This window comes from Canis lupus, chromosome 30 (genome assembly GCF_048164855.1).
Source record: "Canis lupus baileyi chromosome 30, mCanLup2.hap1, whole genome shotgun sequence".
NCBI classification, from domain to species: Eukaryota; Metazoa; Chordata; class Mammalia; order Carnivora; family Canidae; genus Canis; species Canis lupus.
The window spans coordinates 30,886,818-30,904,178 of record NC_132867.1 but is presented as its reverse complement, the minus strand read 5'-3'; the positions used below and the strand labels follow the sequence as shown (position 1 = coordinate 30,904,178).

Here is a 17,361-nt window from a genome sequence, read left to right as displayed (position 1 = left end):
AAAAGCTAGAGGCAATGTTCACAGACTGTCATTCTTCATGTGCCATTTTCAGAGCCTCCAAGAAAGATCCTGAACCCGCTAAAGGAGAAAAAAATGCTCATTTGTCTTGAACCGCCGGTTGCTGTACGTTGGTCAGGTAAGAATTCTGTAGATCGTACACCTGCTGCAAGTAAAATGAAGCGGTGATACAGGACCAGATGATGCCCTCAAATGTCCTGTGCCCCAATTCCCACTTGTATCCGGTCAGCGGTGGGGCCAAGGACTTTACCTAGAGGGCAGCCCAACTACTGCAAAGCACTCAGTGGATTAAGATTTATCCGATGCAAATAAACGAAGCAGTCAGAGAGAGGGAAAAGTGTATTTCACAGTCATTACAAAAGTACATATATTTAATAATGGTGACATAAATACAGTCCTTACTTATGACCAAATCGCACAATTACAGTCGACTTTTCCTCCTGGACTTTACACGGTGACAGGTCAGTCATTTCCGTCCGTAACTACAGGCTGACTGAGGTCATGGGCACAGGCTAATGAGAGACAGTCACAGGTCAAACAGACAACATACTCTGTACTTACCAAAGGGACGGTCAAGTTTCCCATATAAATATAATAAAATAATAAAGAATTTAACATTTCTTCTTTCACTCGGTTTCATAGATTTGTCAGGTGCTCACATACAAAAAACTACAGTTGACCCTCCCCTTTCCTCACTCCCCCCTCACCTCTCACTGGGTCTGGAATAAACCTGAGTTCACAGTTCAAGTTACCGATGGTGACACGGTTAGTCGTATGACAGCTGGAATCGAGGAACAGAAAACATGCCCGATGAGCTAATCCGCGATACAGGAAGACACTCATGTTCTCAAGGAAGGTACAATACAAGAAAGAGACATAAAGGGATAGATGTTCACAAGGCACAAGGACACAGCCTGCAAACCTGCAGAGCGGGACACCTGCAGCTAGCAACCATGTTCAAAAAAGGTTCCTTCACTGATCCAAAACCACACGCTTCACATCACTTGGAGAGGTTTTTTTCAGAGGCGTTTCTTCTTTCTGCTTAGCAAGCTCCATTTTCGATGGAAAAGTTCTGGAACCCGGTCTGGAGCCACACAAAGGAGGAACACCGACAACCTGGAGCCTGACTCCTTCCCAACAGGCCCCAGAGCCGGGATGACCCCAATAAGGGGGAAGCAGCAGCTCCGGGTCTCGTCAAGGGTCAGCCAGGACTGGGCCTCTGGGTGGCTTCCAGGGTCAGCCAAGTATCCACCGTTTCCTTGCTCAGTCAGAAACGTGTGGGGCCGACGGAGGTCAACATTGCGAAATGAGACAAGATGAAGAACCACCCCACGGCTCTCTGGCCCGGGCGGGCTGCCAGTGGAAATGAAGGCAGGCTTTGCCACTCCCCACGGCCACGGCCTGTTTCGGAATCAGGGGGCGGAGAGGCCTCGCCTGGGGGTGATCACAGCTGTGGGTTCTGCTCATGCCTGCACTCGTCAAGGAGCTGAAGACCCCAAGCCGCTGAGTGACCTGTCTCCTGAGCTAACCGCTCTCTAACCCATGCTGCTGTGATCTTTTTGTTCCAATTTTGCTCCTGACTGAGCGGCCCCCGCCCAGCGCCAGGGCCCAGGCCCCACGCGGAGACGGCCCCAGCAGGCCCCTTGCTAGCCACGGTCACACAACACTGGGATCTGCAAAATGTGCACACGGGATGGCGCAGACACAGAACCGGAGACGCATCTTTGGTTCGAGCCTTGGCAAAAGGTGTGAAAACAGAACGTGGACTCAGAGCACGTTGGAGGGACGCTGCCTTCCTCCGAGAAGCCGCGGTGCCGCATCCGAATGTGCTCGCCGCCCGGCGAGGCTGCTCGCAGCTTATAGCAAACTAGTTCAGCGCTAAACCACACTTGTTTCCTTGGCAGCGTGAAAACTGCGCTGGGCAGAGGTAATGAACGGTGCCTTCCGAATGCACCCACATCCAACCTTGGCATTTTCTCTCTTCCTAAAGAACCAACTGTAAGCATGTCCCATGCCTTCCAGAAGGATGAGGCTGCGTTGATAGGGCGGGAGAAACGCAGGGGCCAGCGCCCACGGCAGGCCGCCAGCCACTGAAAACATCACGGGGGTGGGGGGGTGGGGGGGGTCTGAGGCCCTCCATGCCTATCTTCTCGAAAAAACAGGAGTTTGGTAGGATCGCTTCTCATCTCCCCATCCAGGGGTTTCTAAATTACGCTACTTCGCTCTGACATCACATAAAGGGGGAAAAAATCATCTTTGGAAAAGATAACTCAACGCTTAGCAAGTTTCAACCAAAATAAGAAGATGGCAAACGCATGTCCCCTTTGGCCTTTTCCTTTCATTGGGCTGCCCGTGGTCTGGCTCCGTGTCTGCCCGGCTGCCCCTGCCTGCGCAGAGGGGCTGGTGCCGCTGGCGGAGGCTGCGGCCTGTCCTCCTCTGACGTGCCTGAGCCCTGGCAGTTGAGTCACTGGCTCCTCGGACCTGCAGGGATTCACCCCTGCGAGAGGAAAGGTTGCGTGGCCTGCAGGAGGAGCCACCGTGTGACTGGCCGACTGCTGAGAAGCCACAGTCCTGAGAGGCACACACAGAGCAAAAAGTGAGGAAAGATCTTGCAACAGGCCGTGATGTGAGGAGCCCAGGGGCTGATGCACGGTTTCCACCCAGCAGCGGGCCCCGGGCAGGGGGAGGCAGGCGGATGGAGGACATGAACGATTGAGACTGCACCTGTAGCCAGCCCTCCTGGGAAAGCGCAGCATCTCCGGGGTCCCTGCGCAAGGCCGGGTTGTGCAGGCTTTGGGTCTGCGGGTTTCAGCTGTTCACAGTCGGGACAGGGCACGGCAGGAGGGGAGGAGACCTCAAAGGAGGCTCCCACGAGGCCTTCCGATCTTCACACCCCAAATCGTGCGTGGAACTCTGGTCATCGCTTTCTTCCGAAATCCCCAGAATCCTGCCAGTGGCCCAGGTTAGCACTGGCCTTTGACCCCGTCGGGCACGTCGAAGGAGAGGCTCACGGGGGCCATGGGCTGTAGCGGGGGCATGCTGGCCTCCAGGGGCCGGTCTGCGGGGGGCTGCAGGCTCTGCTGTCGCTTCCGCAACATCTGTCCGATGCCCATCATGGGGAACCGGCCCCGGCTTTTCACGCAATTCGGGCTCCCCAGGGGCTGCGTGCCGCCGCTGCTGGGAGCTGGAGGTGGGGGACACATGCCCTCCTCCTTTGGGGGGCTGTTCTTCTCCTCATGAGCAAAGGAGACCAGAGTGGGATGCAGAGGGGTCTGCAGAGGGGACAGGCTTCCAGGCAGCAGGGCCGGGGAGAGTGTCCGCTCCCCGGGATTCCCACGGGCCAGGCCCCCCGGCGAGCCTAGGATCCTGTAGTGATGAGACGGGGATGGCGGTTCAGTGTGGTCCTCGCGATCCACGGACTCGAAGGAGCGCACCATATCCAGCACCAGGGGGTCTTCCTTGGGCGGGATGCCAGCACCCCCAGGGCCCTGCACGGGGGGCTCTGGTCTCTTGACAATCCTGGGGGTCCTGGGGGGTGGGACGGGGATGAACTCCATGGAAGACGAAGCCACACAATTGGAATCTGAGGCTTTGCGGAAAATATTGCGGCAGCCGAAGGCATCTGCGTCCGAGAAAGCAAAGAAAATCGTGAAAGCCACAGAAACAGTGTGAACGGCCCTCCCCTGGCCGCTGTGGCCTCCTGACCCAGAGGGACCTTTGCTGGGGAGGCCAGAGGACACCACGAAGCAAAGCACCCCACGTCCGGAGGCCTCCACAGGGAACCACATGCTCCCTCTAGGACAGAGGGGACAGCAAGCCCCTGAGGCCAGTGACAAGAGGCCTCCCAAGTTCTAACCTGCCCATGGCGCCACCTTAACACCTGTTCTCCTTTGGTTGCTTAAAATTCTGGACCCTGCCAATGAGTCTTTGAATAAAAGAGGGACAGGGGAGCCTGGGTGGCTCAGTGGTTGAGCATCTGCCTTTGGCGCAGGTTGTGATCCGGGGGTCCTGGGATCGAGTCTTGCATCAGGCTCCCTGCGGGGAGCCTACTTCTCCCTATACCTGTATCTCTGCCTCTGTGTCTCTCATGAATAAGTAAATAAAACCTTTTTTGTTTTTTTAAGTAAATAAAACCTTAAAAAAAAAAAAAAAAAAAAACTCAACACCTGCCCCTTGTTCCATAATACTATGCACCCCGGTCTCTACTCCTGCATCCTAATCTCTATCCCTGAAATAATCTGTGCCCCAATCTCTGCTCCCACAATACCACATACCCTGTCTCTGCTCCCACAATATAGTGCGCCCTGCCTCTGCTTTCCCAAACCCCGCTTGCCCAGCTGGCTGATAGCACACCGTCTGGACCTTGACTGTCCTTGGGTTCCCTTGGGCATGCTCACAGCTTTCCCACGGGCACAGGAATCGTGTGTGCCCCAGGGGCCCAGACAGCCACCCAAGGACACACAGTGACTGAGCAGCCCAACACCAGCGGCCTAGATGGTAGCCAAGGCAACTTTGCAAATGAAATGCAACCACTTCCATCTTCATGTCTACTCCTGTGCATTCAGTCAAGCCAAGGAGGTAGACAGCAAGCCCAGAGGGCCCTGAGCCATCCTGGGTGTTTCTGACCCACCTTTGTCGGGGAAGCCAGACTTGGGGGCCTTCCGGTCCTTCAGCAGAGCTTTGGTGTTCTGAATTTGTGTGATGAGAGAGGGAGAGGGCTGTTTGTGTGAGGGCAGGTTCTTGTCCAACTTCTTGGAAAACGGCCGATGAAGCAAATCTCCTCTTTTCTCTTGTTCTTTGGGCTTTTCATCCTTCAAGTCAAAGTAAACATACGTACTCAGACACACGCAAAAATACACAATGTGGCTCCCCTTTGAAGAGTCGTCCAAGTAGATCTGAGAAAGCCCAGCCTCTCAAATCTCTGTTCTCAACTGCGTGTCAAACAACAGGACAGCTAAGGCCCGGTGGATGCTCCAGGGACGCACCTCCCTCTCCCTGGGCCACAGGCAGGCTTCCATCATCCCCAGCTCCCTGCACGGCACTGTTCCCAGGTGCTCCAGCAAGGGCGAGCTCACCCCTAGGAGGTCAACTGGTCCAGAACAAGCTGAAGGAACAAAGGCAAAGTGCATGCGGACTTCTAGAAATCTATGGTCTTATTTAAAGCAGGGACCTGGGGCACCTGGGTGGCTCAGCAATTGAGGGTTTGCCTTCGGCTCAGGGTGTGATCCCAGAGTCCTGGGATGGAGTCCAGCACCGGGCTCCCCAGAGGGAGCCTGCTTCTCCCTCTGCCTATGTTTCTGCCTCTCTCTGTCTCTCATGAATAAATTAAAAAAAAAATCTTTAAAGCAGAGGCCTAAGATTTTGCTCACAGCAGTGGTTTCGCAAAGGCAACTTTGCAAATGAAATGGAACCACTTCCATCTTCACGTCTACTCCTGTGCGTTCAGTCAAGCCAAGGAGGTAGACAGCAAGCCCAGAGGGCCCTGAGCCATCCTGGGTGTTTCTGACCCTTCTGCATCCTTGGTCACGCGAGCCCTCGCCAATACGCTTAAAAGTGGCACGACTTGGCCATTTTTGCTCTAAGTCTTGCTTTTACTGAACTGTATTATAATCCCTTTGACAGGAGTGAATTTTACTGTTTTATGTAGTTTCAACCCCACAGCCTCTGGCATAAAGCCAGGCACAAAGAGAAGGCTTAATAAATAGTTACTGAAATGTCAGAAAAAAAAAAAAAAAAAAAAAGCCAGTGAAAACCAAACTGAATGAGAATGAAGTTCGAGCTTCTGGGAAGGGTGCTTCAGCTCAGACGTTCCTTCTCTAGCCCTAAAGAGTGTTTGATGTTTACTGTTTCACAGAGGTGACTGAATTCCTGACCCCACCACCAGTGAGGGGGAAAAAAAAAGACAGTTTCACAGGTTTGCCTTAAATGTTAAGAACATTTGCAATTCAAGAGAGCTCATCCATTTTTCATTGATGCTCTTGAAAAGCTTCTTAAGGAAGCCTCTGCTGGTGCTCTAACAGCCCTTTCCAATGAGGATTTTCAAAGCTTTTATGGATTGGGGTTCATTACACCCAGCTGGCGGGTGGGAGAAGATGGCAGGGAAGAATTGCAAGTGGGGGTGCCAGGCCGAGGGGGGGGTGGTCACCGTGAGGGCCGCAGCTCCTTAGGGCTGCAAGTCTGTTCCCAGTGGAGGGCTAAGGGGGAAGAAAGGAGAAACAGCTCTGCAAACTCCTTCCCCTGCGTCCTCAGAGATTTTTTGGGGGGGGAACTTGGGGTGCCGGGGGTTACTCCTGAGAGCATGGCCCACGACAAAACAAGACCTGGCATCTTCTCTCACAAGACCAGGGAACAGCCAGGAGCGGTTAAATAATTCACCCAGGAGCTGGGTGAAAACGCAGATTCCCACAAAGTGGGTGTTCTCCACCCTTGCCTCCGCACACCTTCTGGAAGCCTGGGGCAGGGCCGGGCAAGAGCAAGGCAGCCACACTGGGGCTGGCGGGGGACAGGGACCAGGCTGTGGCCCCAGGGCTCCAGGTCGGCATCGGGGATCCCAAGAGGAGGCCTGCACTCCAGGTCATTATGCAGGACGGTAAGGAGGGGGACCGGGACGTCTGCTCCAGCCCATCTCGGTCAAGGCCACGATCTTCCACTATTTCCTTCTCCCTGTTTCCCTGAAGACGCCAACAGCCTAACTTTGCTCCCCTAAGGCCAACGGGAGTGAGCGTTCACACTCCCCGTGCCCCAAGCATCAGAGGGCATGTGCCAGGCTCATCCTGAAAAGTCTGGCAAAAATCTCCTCCTCTCGTGCTGTTCTTTCTCCCTCCGTTTTTATGAGAAAAGTCACGAGTTCTACTGTTTATACTTTAAACAGCACAAAGGCAATCGAATGCACTTCTATGAAACACTGTAAAAAACGGTCTTTGGAAGAAAAGACAAAATCGCAGTTCCCTCCTTTTCAGGACTGTTTTCTAGAATGATGAGATCTGCTTCCTTTGGGGTGTTCTGTGATCCCTACTCTTTAGGGGAATGCCTGGCTTCACGGCTTCATCTTGGCTCCTCCTCAACTCTCTAGGTTCTCAAAAGCCAAAGGATCCCGAAGCAGTTTCTGGGGGTCAGTATTGCCACCTAACTAGAGTGCAGTAGCACTGAGAGGTGTGCCAGGCATGAATTTTCTGTAGAAAGAGCCCAAGGATGGCTCTAGAAATCTCTCCTGGTAACTGACAAAGGGATATTTGGCATCAAACAGAAAGCCACTGTAGCGGTAGAAGGATGGGAGGAATGGAATGAGGACACCTGCTAGGGCCACCTTGCAGAACTTAATTCTAGAATCCTGCACCCTGGTGTTTTCTCCCAAAGCCCCCTTTGTTGGGAGAACGTCCTTCTCCAGCCCAAAAGAATGAGTGATTTCACGGTGACCCGTTTCTTAGGGGGATACCAAGAATTCACCACCCAACAGATCCAGGCCGAGGAGAACTGCTGGATCAGTCCGTGTGGATGGGTCAACAGCCCACACGAGAAACTGTTTGTGTACCCCCAGCCAGTCTCAGTGCCCCCTGAGCACAGGTGACCAAATGCAGCCAACCATCCAAGTATACCTTTCCATTTGCACACCCTATTTTCTCCACAAGAGATCTTCCGGGGAGCAGGATGCTACACTGCTTTATGTAACAGAAACAGATCTGCAGAGGGACTCACTCTGCTCCCCCTTCGGCATGCCTACACCCACTCCCACGCTCTCCTCCCAGCAATGCTGCTGCCTGCACGGCCTCTTTGACTTTCTTCTGATTCTCACACGCTCTCCACACCCACCGCAGCCCCCCACCCCAAACTCCCCAAGGCAAATCAGAGAGGGGACCCCATGAGGCCCCACAAGCAAGCCCCCCACGAAACAGCTTCTGGTTTCCTTTAAACCACTTTCCACCCACTGCACGTGTGCATGGTCATTTGCAAAGCTGGGCACTTTGGAGATGTGGACTGGACTGTCTACCCAAAGCTCTTTCAGTGTCAGGACTGTGTGACAGAAGAGAGCTAGTGAGCAATGGTGCACTGGGCTCCTGGAGGGCAAGGTCTAGAGGCCCGACAGCCAGGGAGTGGGAGGAGGAAAAGCAGGTCCTCAGCCTCTGAGAGCTGAGCCCCAGGGCCGGTCCCTTCAGACTCGTCTCTGGGACTCCAGCCTCCTGGGTTCCAGAGTGGGACTCCTCCCCCTTTCTCCCTAGTTTTGGTCCTCGGGTGCAGCAGGGTGACCTTCAGCAAGTCACTTCCTCTTGAGAGAAGTGTCTTCCGATCTACAACCACAAGTATGCTCTTCAAGGATTAAAAACGAGCCTCACATCTTATCTGCTTCATGATCTGAAAAGCACAGGTGCAGCCACACCTCTTCACCACCCCAGGCTGCTGGGAGAACTGTTGCCCTGGAGAGTTGCCCTGCCCCTCACATGGTGGAAGCTGACCACAGAGCAGAATGCTTAGCAGAAGAGCCTGGGGTCTGGAGGTGAGCTGAAGTTGTTTTCTTTGTAGAACTATCGAGTCCAGCTCAGCATGGCCTCTTCTGAAGGCCTGGTGTCCCTGTGAGGATGAGCTAACCTCATCTGATCATTTGGAACATCAGAGCCGGGTGTGGACAGGGAACACCTGGGATGGCCCAGGGGCCCGGATGGTGCTTGCTGGTGGCTTTGGGAAAGTCACAGAGAACTGAATCTGTCACAGGAAAAACACAACAGAGTTGAGAAAAAGAGGGCTCGGTTCCTAAGTGAGGCCCCTGAAGCTCTGGACTGCTGCAAGGCTCACTTCTCATACAGGTAGATGCACGAACGCAGAAAGGCAAGACAATAAAAAAATGGTCAACTAAACATAGAAAGCACCAGTCTGATCTGAGGGGATTCTGATAAACCCACTCATTTTGGATCCTGCATTCTAATTCAGGACTGAGTGGGGCGGGGCGGGAGGGGGGGCCTGTAGAATCCAGAGCCCTGAGCAGAGATGTGAATTTCAAGTGTCAACGTGACTAGGCCATGGTGCCCAGTGTTTGATCCAACAGCAATCTAGATGTTGTTGTGAGGGTATTTTTTTTAAGATGTGGCTTTGAGTAAAGAGGATGACCCTCCACAATATGGGTGGGCCTCATGTAATCAGTTGAAGGCCACAAGAGAAAAAGACAGAAGTGTTCTGAGGAAGAAGGAATTCTGCTTCCAGAAGGCCTTGGGACTGAGCTGGTACATCCACTCTTCCCTGGGTATCCAAGCATGAGACACATGCACACACACAGTTTGTTGGTTCTCCCTGGAGAACTCAGACTAATCCATCATAACCCCCCAAGCTCTTACCTGCACAGCATGGAATTCAAGGTCTCTTGTCCAGGTGTCCAGGGAGGCCTATGAAAAGCAACATTTACAACAATTTAAGAAGCTGTACCTGCTGTTTATCCCCGAAACTCTATCCCCTATCACTTGCAGCTCTGATTGAGAATGATTGGTTTCAATGTTTAGAGGCAAGAAACCAAACTCCTAAACCATCATGCACGTCGGCAGCAGGTGTTCTAATTCATGCACTGAATAGCTTTTCTAGGTAAGTTTTTTATTAAAATCTAAGACACATAACGAGGGAATGCTCTACTGGTGAGGAAGCGGTTCAATCAGTGCATTTTCTCCAAGAACCAAAACATGCCTGAAAGCAGCACCCAGATCAAGATACAGAACCCAACTGGCAGCACCTGGAAATCCCTCCCACCCCCACCCCTGTCCTCTCCCAGTCCCCAAAGGTAACTACCATTCTGATTTCCAACAGCACAGATGGTCTGATCTGATTCCAAACTTTATTTTTACAAGTTGCCTAGGTTTGACACAGACGCCAAGCGAACATTTTAATATCTTACCTTTAAAGTTATTGCCCCTGGGATGGGTTGAATTGCATTCCCCCCGAATTCATAACCCCCAGGACCTCACAATGTGACCTTCGTGGAAGACAGGGTTAGGACAGGCCGATCGTGTCCACTTTGAGGCTTGGGGGGGGCGGGGAGGGCGTGGGAAAGCACACTGTCCTTTGCCCTTGAGGAGGGGGCCTGTCGGGCAGTCACCTTTACAGAGGTCGTCCAGCCCCAATGCAATGGGACTGGTATTCTCATAAAAAAAGGGGGAAACTGGCGCAGAGATGCACACACAGAGAAGATCAGGACAGTGCTATAAGCCGAGGAAGCCCAAAGTGGGGGACCCCAAAGATCCCTGCAGCCCCTAGTAGCCAGGTGGCACAGGACAGGTTCTCCCCTCACAGCCCTGGAAGGGAACCAGGCTTGATCTCGGACTTCTGGCCTCTGGAACTGAGAGATGGTGAATCACGGCCGGGTGAGCCACCCTCGGTGTGACGCTGTGTGATGGGACGGCAGCCCCGGCAGGCTGATCCGATCCCCCTGCCAGCCCCCTGCACGACACTCTTCCAAGGCTGCCACGTGACTCTGCTCTACAGAGAAGCCCTCTGAGCTCGATTTTGCATTGCTCTGGACATTCACCTTTTTTTTTTATTTTCCAAAGATTTTAACAAAAACAGCCTCTGGTTCTATGGGGTTTTATTTAATAAGCCAGTGGGAAAATGATGACTGCCCCTCCTCCACCCCACTATCCTCCAGGGCCTATTTTTATTTTTATTTTTATTTTTTATTTATTTATTTATTTATTTATTTATTTATTTTATTTTATTTTATTTTATTTATTTTATTTTTTATTTTATTTTATTTTATTTTTTTTTCAGGGAAAGGAATCCCCGGAGCACATGCTCGAGATGTTCTTAGATGAGACATGTGTCCCACTTTTACAGACATATTTGCCACCTTTTCAAGGAAGTTAGTGAAGTTATACAAGAACAGCACTGTGATCCCAAGGGGGAAGTTTTTTCAATTTAATTCAGCTCTTTGTCTCCTAGGAGAAAAAGAACTGGGACTAAGAAAGAAGGGGCCACACTCCCTCCCGGGGCAGGGACACGTCATGGAGCCACCTCCCTGGCCAGCTTGTGTGCGACCTGAAGCCCATCCACCTCCTGGTGTCTTCTCCTGGACCAGCTGATGGCAACTGCAAAGAAGCCCACAAAGGCTCTGAGTGGGCTTTTACCTAGAAACTCTGGGCCCTTTCAGATCCTCCGAACACTTTTTCTAACTGGCCCCACTCCATTCCCCGGGTTCCAACAGAGGCGGGTTGGATAATCTAGTAATGGCCTGTAATTTAATTAGTCCAAGTACCACTACCGTTTGGAGAAAACAAATGGATCATAGAAAATTGAAATGCTCTTTTCCCATTAGTGTTCCTGTTTAAACCCTAACTGTTAAATATTTCAACAAATGTTTAAGACGCTTGCTGTGTGTTTTCAGGCCAAATGAGATAATCACCTGAGAAAAATGATCTGGGTGAAAAAAAAAGGGGGGGCCCCTTTCCCATCACAGACGCTCTCAAACAATCACAAGGCAACCACGGACACAGGCGTGAGCAAAGTGGCTCAGAGGCCACTTGGTGCATCTGTGGGTGCTGTTACTTGAGTTGCTTGAGTCAAATGCAGGGGCACCTGGGTGGCTCAGTCAGTTACAGGTCTACCTATGGCTCAGGTCATGATCCCAGGGTCCTGGGATGGAGCCCCCCACCATTGAACTTCCTGCTCAGTGAGAGTCTGCTTCTCTCTCTCCCTCACCTGCTCCTCCTGCTTGTGTGCTCAATCTCTCTCTCTCTCTCTGTCCAATAAATAAATAAAATCTTAAAAAAAAAAGAAAAGCCAGATGCAGACCAAGAAGCAAGGGAGTCTTATGGTGAATCCTACATCCTCTGTACCCCAGCTGAGGCGACAACCTCCGAGCAAGTGACCAGGAGATGTCCCTGCCTGCCTTAGGGCACGGACACCTGGTAACGATGATGGGACATGGGTGCTAGGCTGCAGGTGTGCACTCACCCTGGCATCAGTCAAGTGAGGTGTCCCACCTGGATCATCCCACCTTCTCCCCTTATGGTCCCAATTCTACCTGGAGACCCAGGTCAAGGTCCATTTGATTCTTTCATGTGTTCATTTGGCAAATATTTGCTGAGCACCTACCACGTGCCAGGCATCATGCAGATTCTAGGGATATCGTGAGGAGCAAAAGGGATGAGGCCTCTGCTCTTCTGGAAATCAGGGTCCAGAGTGGGAGAGAGGTGTGGGTCAGACACTCCCGTGCAAACAAAACGTGCAAATGGGACAAGCTCTAGGATGCAGAATGGGGCATGATGGCCTGTGGAGAGCCGGGACCAAAGGTTGAGCACAGAGAATGGCAGGGATCCAGGAGGAACTGACCCTGCCTTGGAATCTGAAGGTAGAAGATATCACTCAGCAAAGAGAGGTGAGTGGAACATTCTGGAAGAGGGGACAGGGTGTGCACAGTGCTGGCAGCCAAGAGAGCACATAAGTCTGGAGGCCCCGTGGGACTGAGCATACAGCTAGAAGCTGGGCTGCATGTGGGGTCCGGGGGACAAGGCTGGAGAGGCAAGCAGATGCCAGTCTAATCCGGTGGCCATGGTACCAACTTTGCCTTCCAGGTTAAGGAAGCCTTCGAAGGTTTGGAGCAGGGAAGCGATGGGATCCCATCTGAGTGTGGACGGCTCAGCTCCGGCTGGCATATGGAGAGGTGAGAGCCAGGCATTCATGGGGGGAGGGGGGGGCAACCAGTTAGAGCTGTAGCAGACATCCAGGCCTGGGATGGATAGGGATGGAGGGGCCGGACAGGGTTTGAGAGGTTTAGGAGTCAAGCCGGCATAACCTGCTCCAGGGGTGAGGAAGAGTAACTCCTGGATTTCTGCTCTGTACTGAGGGGTAGGGATGCCATTTAGAGACAGACACTGGGGGCCGGGGGGGTTCTGGGCACGCCGGATTAGAGACCCTCGTTCACACAGTGAGCAATTAGCCGGAGGGCTCTGGAGCTCAGGGGACCCTCCTGCCCTCAGCCTGAAAGCCATGCATGGGCTTGCAGCTCAGCCTTGATGCACTGCCACCCCCCACCCCCCCAGCTTATCCCCATCCTCATCATGCTGGTGCTGCAGCCTGGTTCAGAGGAAGGAGGCCTCCAGCCTGGGGTCAAGGCTAAGCCCCCACCCCCAGCCCCAGCCATCCCTGGAGTTCCCCCCAATTTCCCTGCCCTCGATCCTCCCCAACCCCGGCATCCTTCCAGGAGGGGCCATGGCATGGCCTCTCCTGCTCTTCACTGTCAGAGCCACCAACAGAGAGGTCTACGCTCACTGTCTTCACTTCCCTTCTTCCTCTTCTGAAACCCATGCAATCTCTTTTTGCTTTTGCCACTCCCACGAGCCGGTCCCTGTTAGACCCCCAGGACAGCTAACTGCTCAGCCGACACCACTGACCATTTTAGACGTGACCTTTCCCATGGTCTCCCTGCCGCCACTCCCTGCAGTGTCTCCTGCACGCTCCCAGGCCGCCCCTGTCATCCCTGCTGGTTTCCTTGGCTGGGGTGCAGGGGGCTCCTCCTCTCCATCGCCTTCAATCTCACCGTCCCTTGGCTGTGCCCAGATGCGACAGCCGTGCCACTCATCCTGCCCTACCTCGATGCTCAGGCCTGGCCTTCCCCTGGCTCCCGTCACATCTACACATGGTGCCTGGTAGCTCGGCTCTCCTGTCACCTGTGTCACTGGACTGGCCTGGGCCATGCCCCGGTGCTCCCCGTCGCTGTCGAGGAGCCTGGCACGATGCTCAGTCACCATCCATGGCCTCACTCAGCCTTTGCTCAAGAAAAACCCGGGAAGAACTGCCTTCCCTGGGGTCAGGCCCTGCTCGTGCAATCAGGATGTAAACTGATCCGTAAATGGAAGCGGGAAGCGGGCAGGCCTCATGCAGGGCACGGAGGAAGGCTCCTCTTTTGATCAAATGGAACCATTCCGGGGACACGCGGCAGAGGCTCTGGAGGGGAAATCAAGCAGATTCCCGGGAAAATTGGGGAGAAGGCAAAGGAGCTGCATCTAAGTGCTGAGTGAGGAGTCCTGGAAGGGTGGGTGGGGGGGCACCCTCACCCTGTGCCCCTCGCCCGGGATCCGGCTTTCCCAGGCACAGTCTCTTCACAAGCACATATTTGGTACCACTTGCCACATGATACCAGTTTTTACTCTGAAATCAAAGAATCTTGGTATTTTCTCTTAGTTATGCACTATGTAGCATCAAGTTGCCAGGAACAGGTGCCTGGAAAAGCTTGCTTTCCCCCAAAACCTTTCCCTGTCCTTCATTTTACTGTCTCCTTCTGGTGCCAAGTGTTACACTCATGCATATTTTTGAGCATCTCCCTTTTATCTTTTGAAGCCCTGACAATGGTTTCCAACCTTGGCCACTCAATGGAATCAGCCAGGGAGCTTTAAAAATACTGACACCCCTCCCCGCCACTGCCCCTCCGCCCTTCAGCTCCCCTGCCCTGAGACATGAGATTCAGGGGAAGTGGTCTGAGGTGCAGTCTGGGCATTCAGATGTTTAAATGCTCCTAGGTGGAGATCCCTGGGTGGCTCCGTGGTTTAGTGCCTGCCCTCAGCCCAGGACGTGATCCTGGAGTCCCGGGATTGAGTCCCACATCGGGCTCCTGCATGGAGCCTGCTTTTCCCTCTGTCTGTGTCTTTGCCCCCCCCCCCCTCTCTGTGTCTCATGAATAAATAAATAAAATCTTTTAAAAAAAATGCTCCCCTATGATTCTAATGCATGGCCACAGCTGAGAACCAGAATCAAACTGATAGTGGCTTGACTGTAAACCATTCTGGGGGGGACTCATTTAAGCAAGTAAGTATTTGTCTTTTGTCCCACAATCATTGGTTTCCTTTCCATTCTGCTCTCAAAATGGAAATCCACTCTTCCTAAGCAAACCTGGCTTTTGCTCTGGGGGGTCACTCACCTCATAGGGCTCCTTGGTGGGCCTGCACTTTTCTATCTGGTAGAGCTGGGTCTTGTAGCAAACGCTGTCCTGGATGTCAGATTTCTGGATGTCAGAGGAGAAGAAGGGGAAAAAAGCAGGGCTTAACTCACAGGAAATAGAAACATCCACTAAGCAGTCATTAATTTTCAAACCAGCACTTGGCTGAGAAAGTGCCCAAAGTGGTTGGCAAGCCAGTTAATTGTGATGCAAAGCCTCGTCCGAGGGTGGCCTGCAGGCAGGATGTGGGCCTCTGGGAGAGCCCCAGACCCAGGGCCAGGCAGCTGACTTCTGTTACTGGCTCTGGCAGGACAGGGCCAGTTAGTCCTGGGCACGTCGCCACTCCTTGCTGGTCTCAGTTTTTTTCATCCGTGCAATGAAGTCTACTCTAAGATGTGAAAGCAGAAACCAATTATGTGAGCTAGAAAGAATAACTTATTTTATTGACCTGCTAAACAGGATATAGATCTTGCTTATTGGCTTATTGAAAAACAGCCCTCGTCTGCCTGCCCACCCAGTGAGTCACAGCACATTCATAATACAGTTTAAAGATGATGGAAAACTGTTATCTAAGAGATGTAGGTGCATGACTAAGGTGCGATCCTGTCTGGAGACGGGCAAATTAAATGACTAATTAATTTACCAACCAACAGATATTCACGGAGTGGCCTTAAAGGCTCCCACACAAAATCCACACTTCTTGGTTTTAGGAAGAAGAAATGAGAACTGGGAGACAAAAGGGAGAAATGGCAAATAATTAAGATATGTATTTTACTTTTTCATTCACTAGTTTTGGTTTTAAAATTACGCATGGGTTGCTAGGTAATTGGTTGATGAGATTAATAGTTAGGACAGTGCGTACTGTGCAATTAAATCAGCGATGTGTGGAAATTACGGAGCAGACCAGCTGCAGCTGTTTGCAGGGATCAATTCACTCGAGTTAAAAGCAGCCCCTCGCCTAGGCATTGGTTCTCAGACCAGGTACGCCCCATGATTGAAGGGTTAAGTGCAAGACAGACACAATAAAGTAAAAACATTGTCCAGCGAGAACTACACTCGCTGAGTTTCCAGGGAACATGCTCAGTAAACAAAGCCAAGGCGAGCTTTGCCACACTTGCATGCCACCCCGATGCTGGGCAGAGCGGAAGAGCAGAACAAGCAGATGGCAAGAAACAATGACAAACAAGACACAGCCTAAGAGCATCAGGGATTGTTTAGGAAGAGTGTGAGTAACCAAAGTTTGTATCTGTAGATGTGGAGGTGGACAGAGGAAAGAAAATATTTTAAAACTGAAAGTCCCAGGGTGCCTGAGTGGCTCAGTCAGTTGAGCATCAGGCTCTTGGTTTTGGCTCAGGTCTTGATCTCAAGGTCAGGAGGTCAAGCTCCATGCCGGGTTCCACGCTCAGTATGGAGTCTGCTTGGGATTCTCTCTCCTTCTCCCTCTGCCCCTCCCCCTGCTCACGTGCCCCTGCGTTTTCTCTCTTTCTCTCTCTCTCTGTCTAAAAATAAATGAATCCTTTAAAAAATAATAAAGTCCCTTGGGGTGCCTCACTGGTTCAGTTGGTAGAACATGCAACTCTTGATCTCAGGGTTGTGATTTCAAGCCCCATGTTGTGTGTAGAGATTACTTAAAAATAAATCGATCGGCATCCAAAGAAGTTCTGCCAAAACAATGTTGAAATAGGCTAGCTTATTTAGGAAAGTAGCAATTTCATCCTTTAAATATGGAATTGTGAATTTTATAGTCAGCTTCATGGAGACACTTTTTTTAAAACTAATTTTAAAACTAATTTGAACAACAGACTTCATTCGAAAAAAAAAATCAGCATGTTGATCCTCTTTTGTTCCCTTTTACTTGACAGCTATTTATATTCTTCACTACTAACTTCTACCACAGTGGTCCCCAAATGGTGTGACCTTGAATCCCATATAAGTGAAAAAGGTATAGGAAGGCACCTACAGTACATGCATATTTATAGCTAGAAGCATACGCCACTGTACTAACATACGACACACATTATAAAACATAGATCAAATAGGAATTTAAAGGGATACAATAAACAAGAAACATGAGGCATGAGGTCTTCTTATTAAAAAGAAATGGGTGGTGCCTGGGTGGCTCAGTTGGTTATCTATCTGCCTTTGGCTCAGGTCATGATTCCCGGGGTCTTGGGATGGAGCCCAGTGTCAGGGTCCCCACTTAGTAGGGAACCTGCTTCTCCCTCTCCCTTGGCCCCTCCCACTGTACTCTCTCTCTCTTTCAAATAAATAAATAAAATCTTAAAAAAAAAAAGGGGGAAATGGGAAGCAGCTTTGAGCCCAATATCTTTTAAGTTCATCGTTGCAAGAGAATAGAGAACCTGGACACAGCACAAGAGATTTTCTGACTCCTATCACATAATAAAATGATATAAAAAATACAATGTGTTAGGGCACCTGGG

The 17,361-nt window shown here is 51.6% G+C and overlaps 1 protein-coding gene across 3 annotated transcripts in view; it reads right to left on the bottom strand.

Moving 5' to 3' along the window:
- Positions 1-339: 339 nt before the first annotated feature.
- The window catches only part of HUNK (hormonally up-regulated Neu-associated kinase), a 106,330-nt gene continuing 89,308 nt past the window's right edge, over positions 340-17,361 (bottom strand). For all 3 annotated transcript variants that reach the window (XM_072806749.1, XM_072806747.1, XM_072806748.1), the window contains exons 8-11: positions 14,903-14,986; positions 9,342-9,389; positions 4,649-4,829; positions 340-3,640 (exon numbers count right to left, since the gene is read on the bottom strand). In XM_072806749.1, coding sequence (XP_072662850.1) covers positions 2,982-3,640; positions 4,649-4,829; positions 9,342-9,389; positions 14,903-14,986 — 972 coding nt within the window. In that variant the 3' untranslated portion in view covers positions 340-2,981. The remainder of the gene's footprint in view (positions 3,641-4,648; positions 4,830-9,341; positions 9,390-14,902; positions 14,987-17,361) is intronic.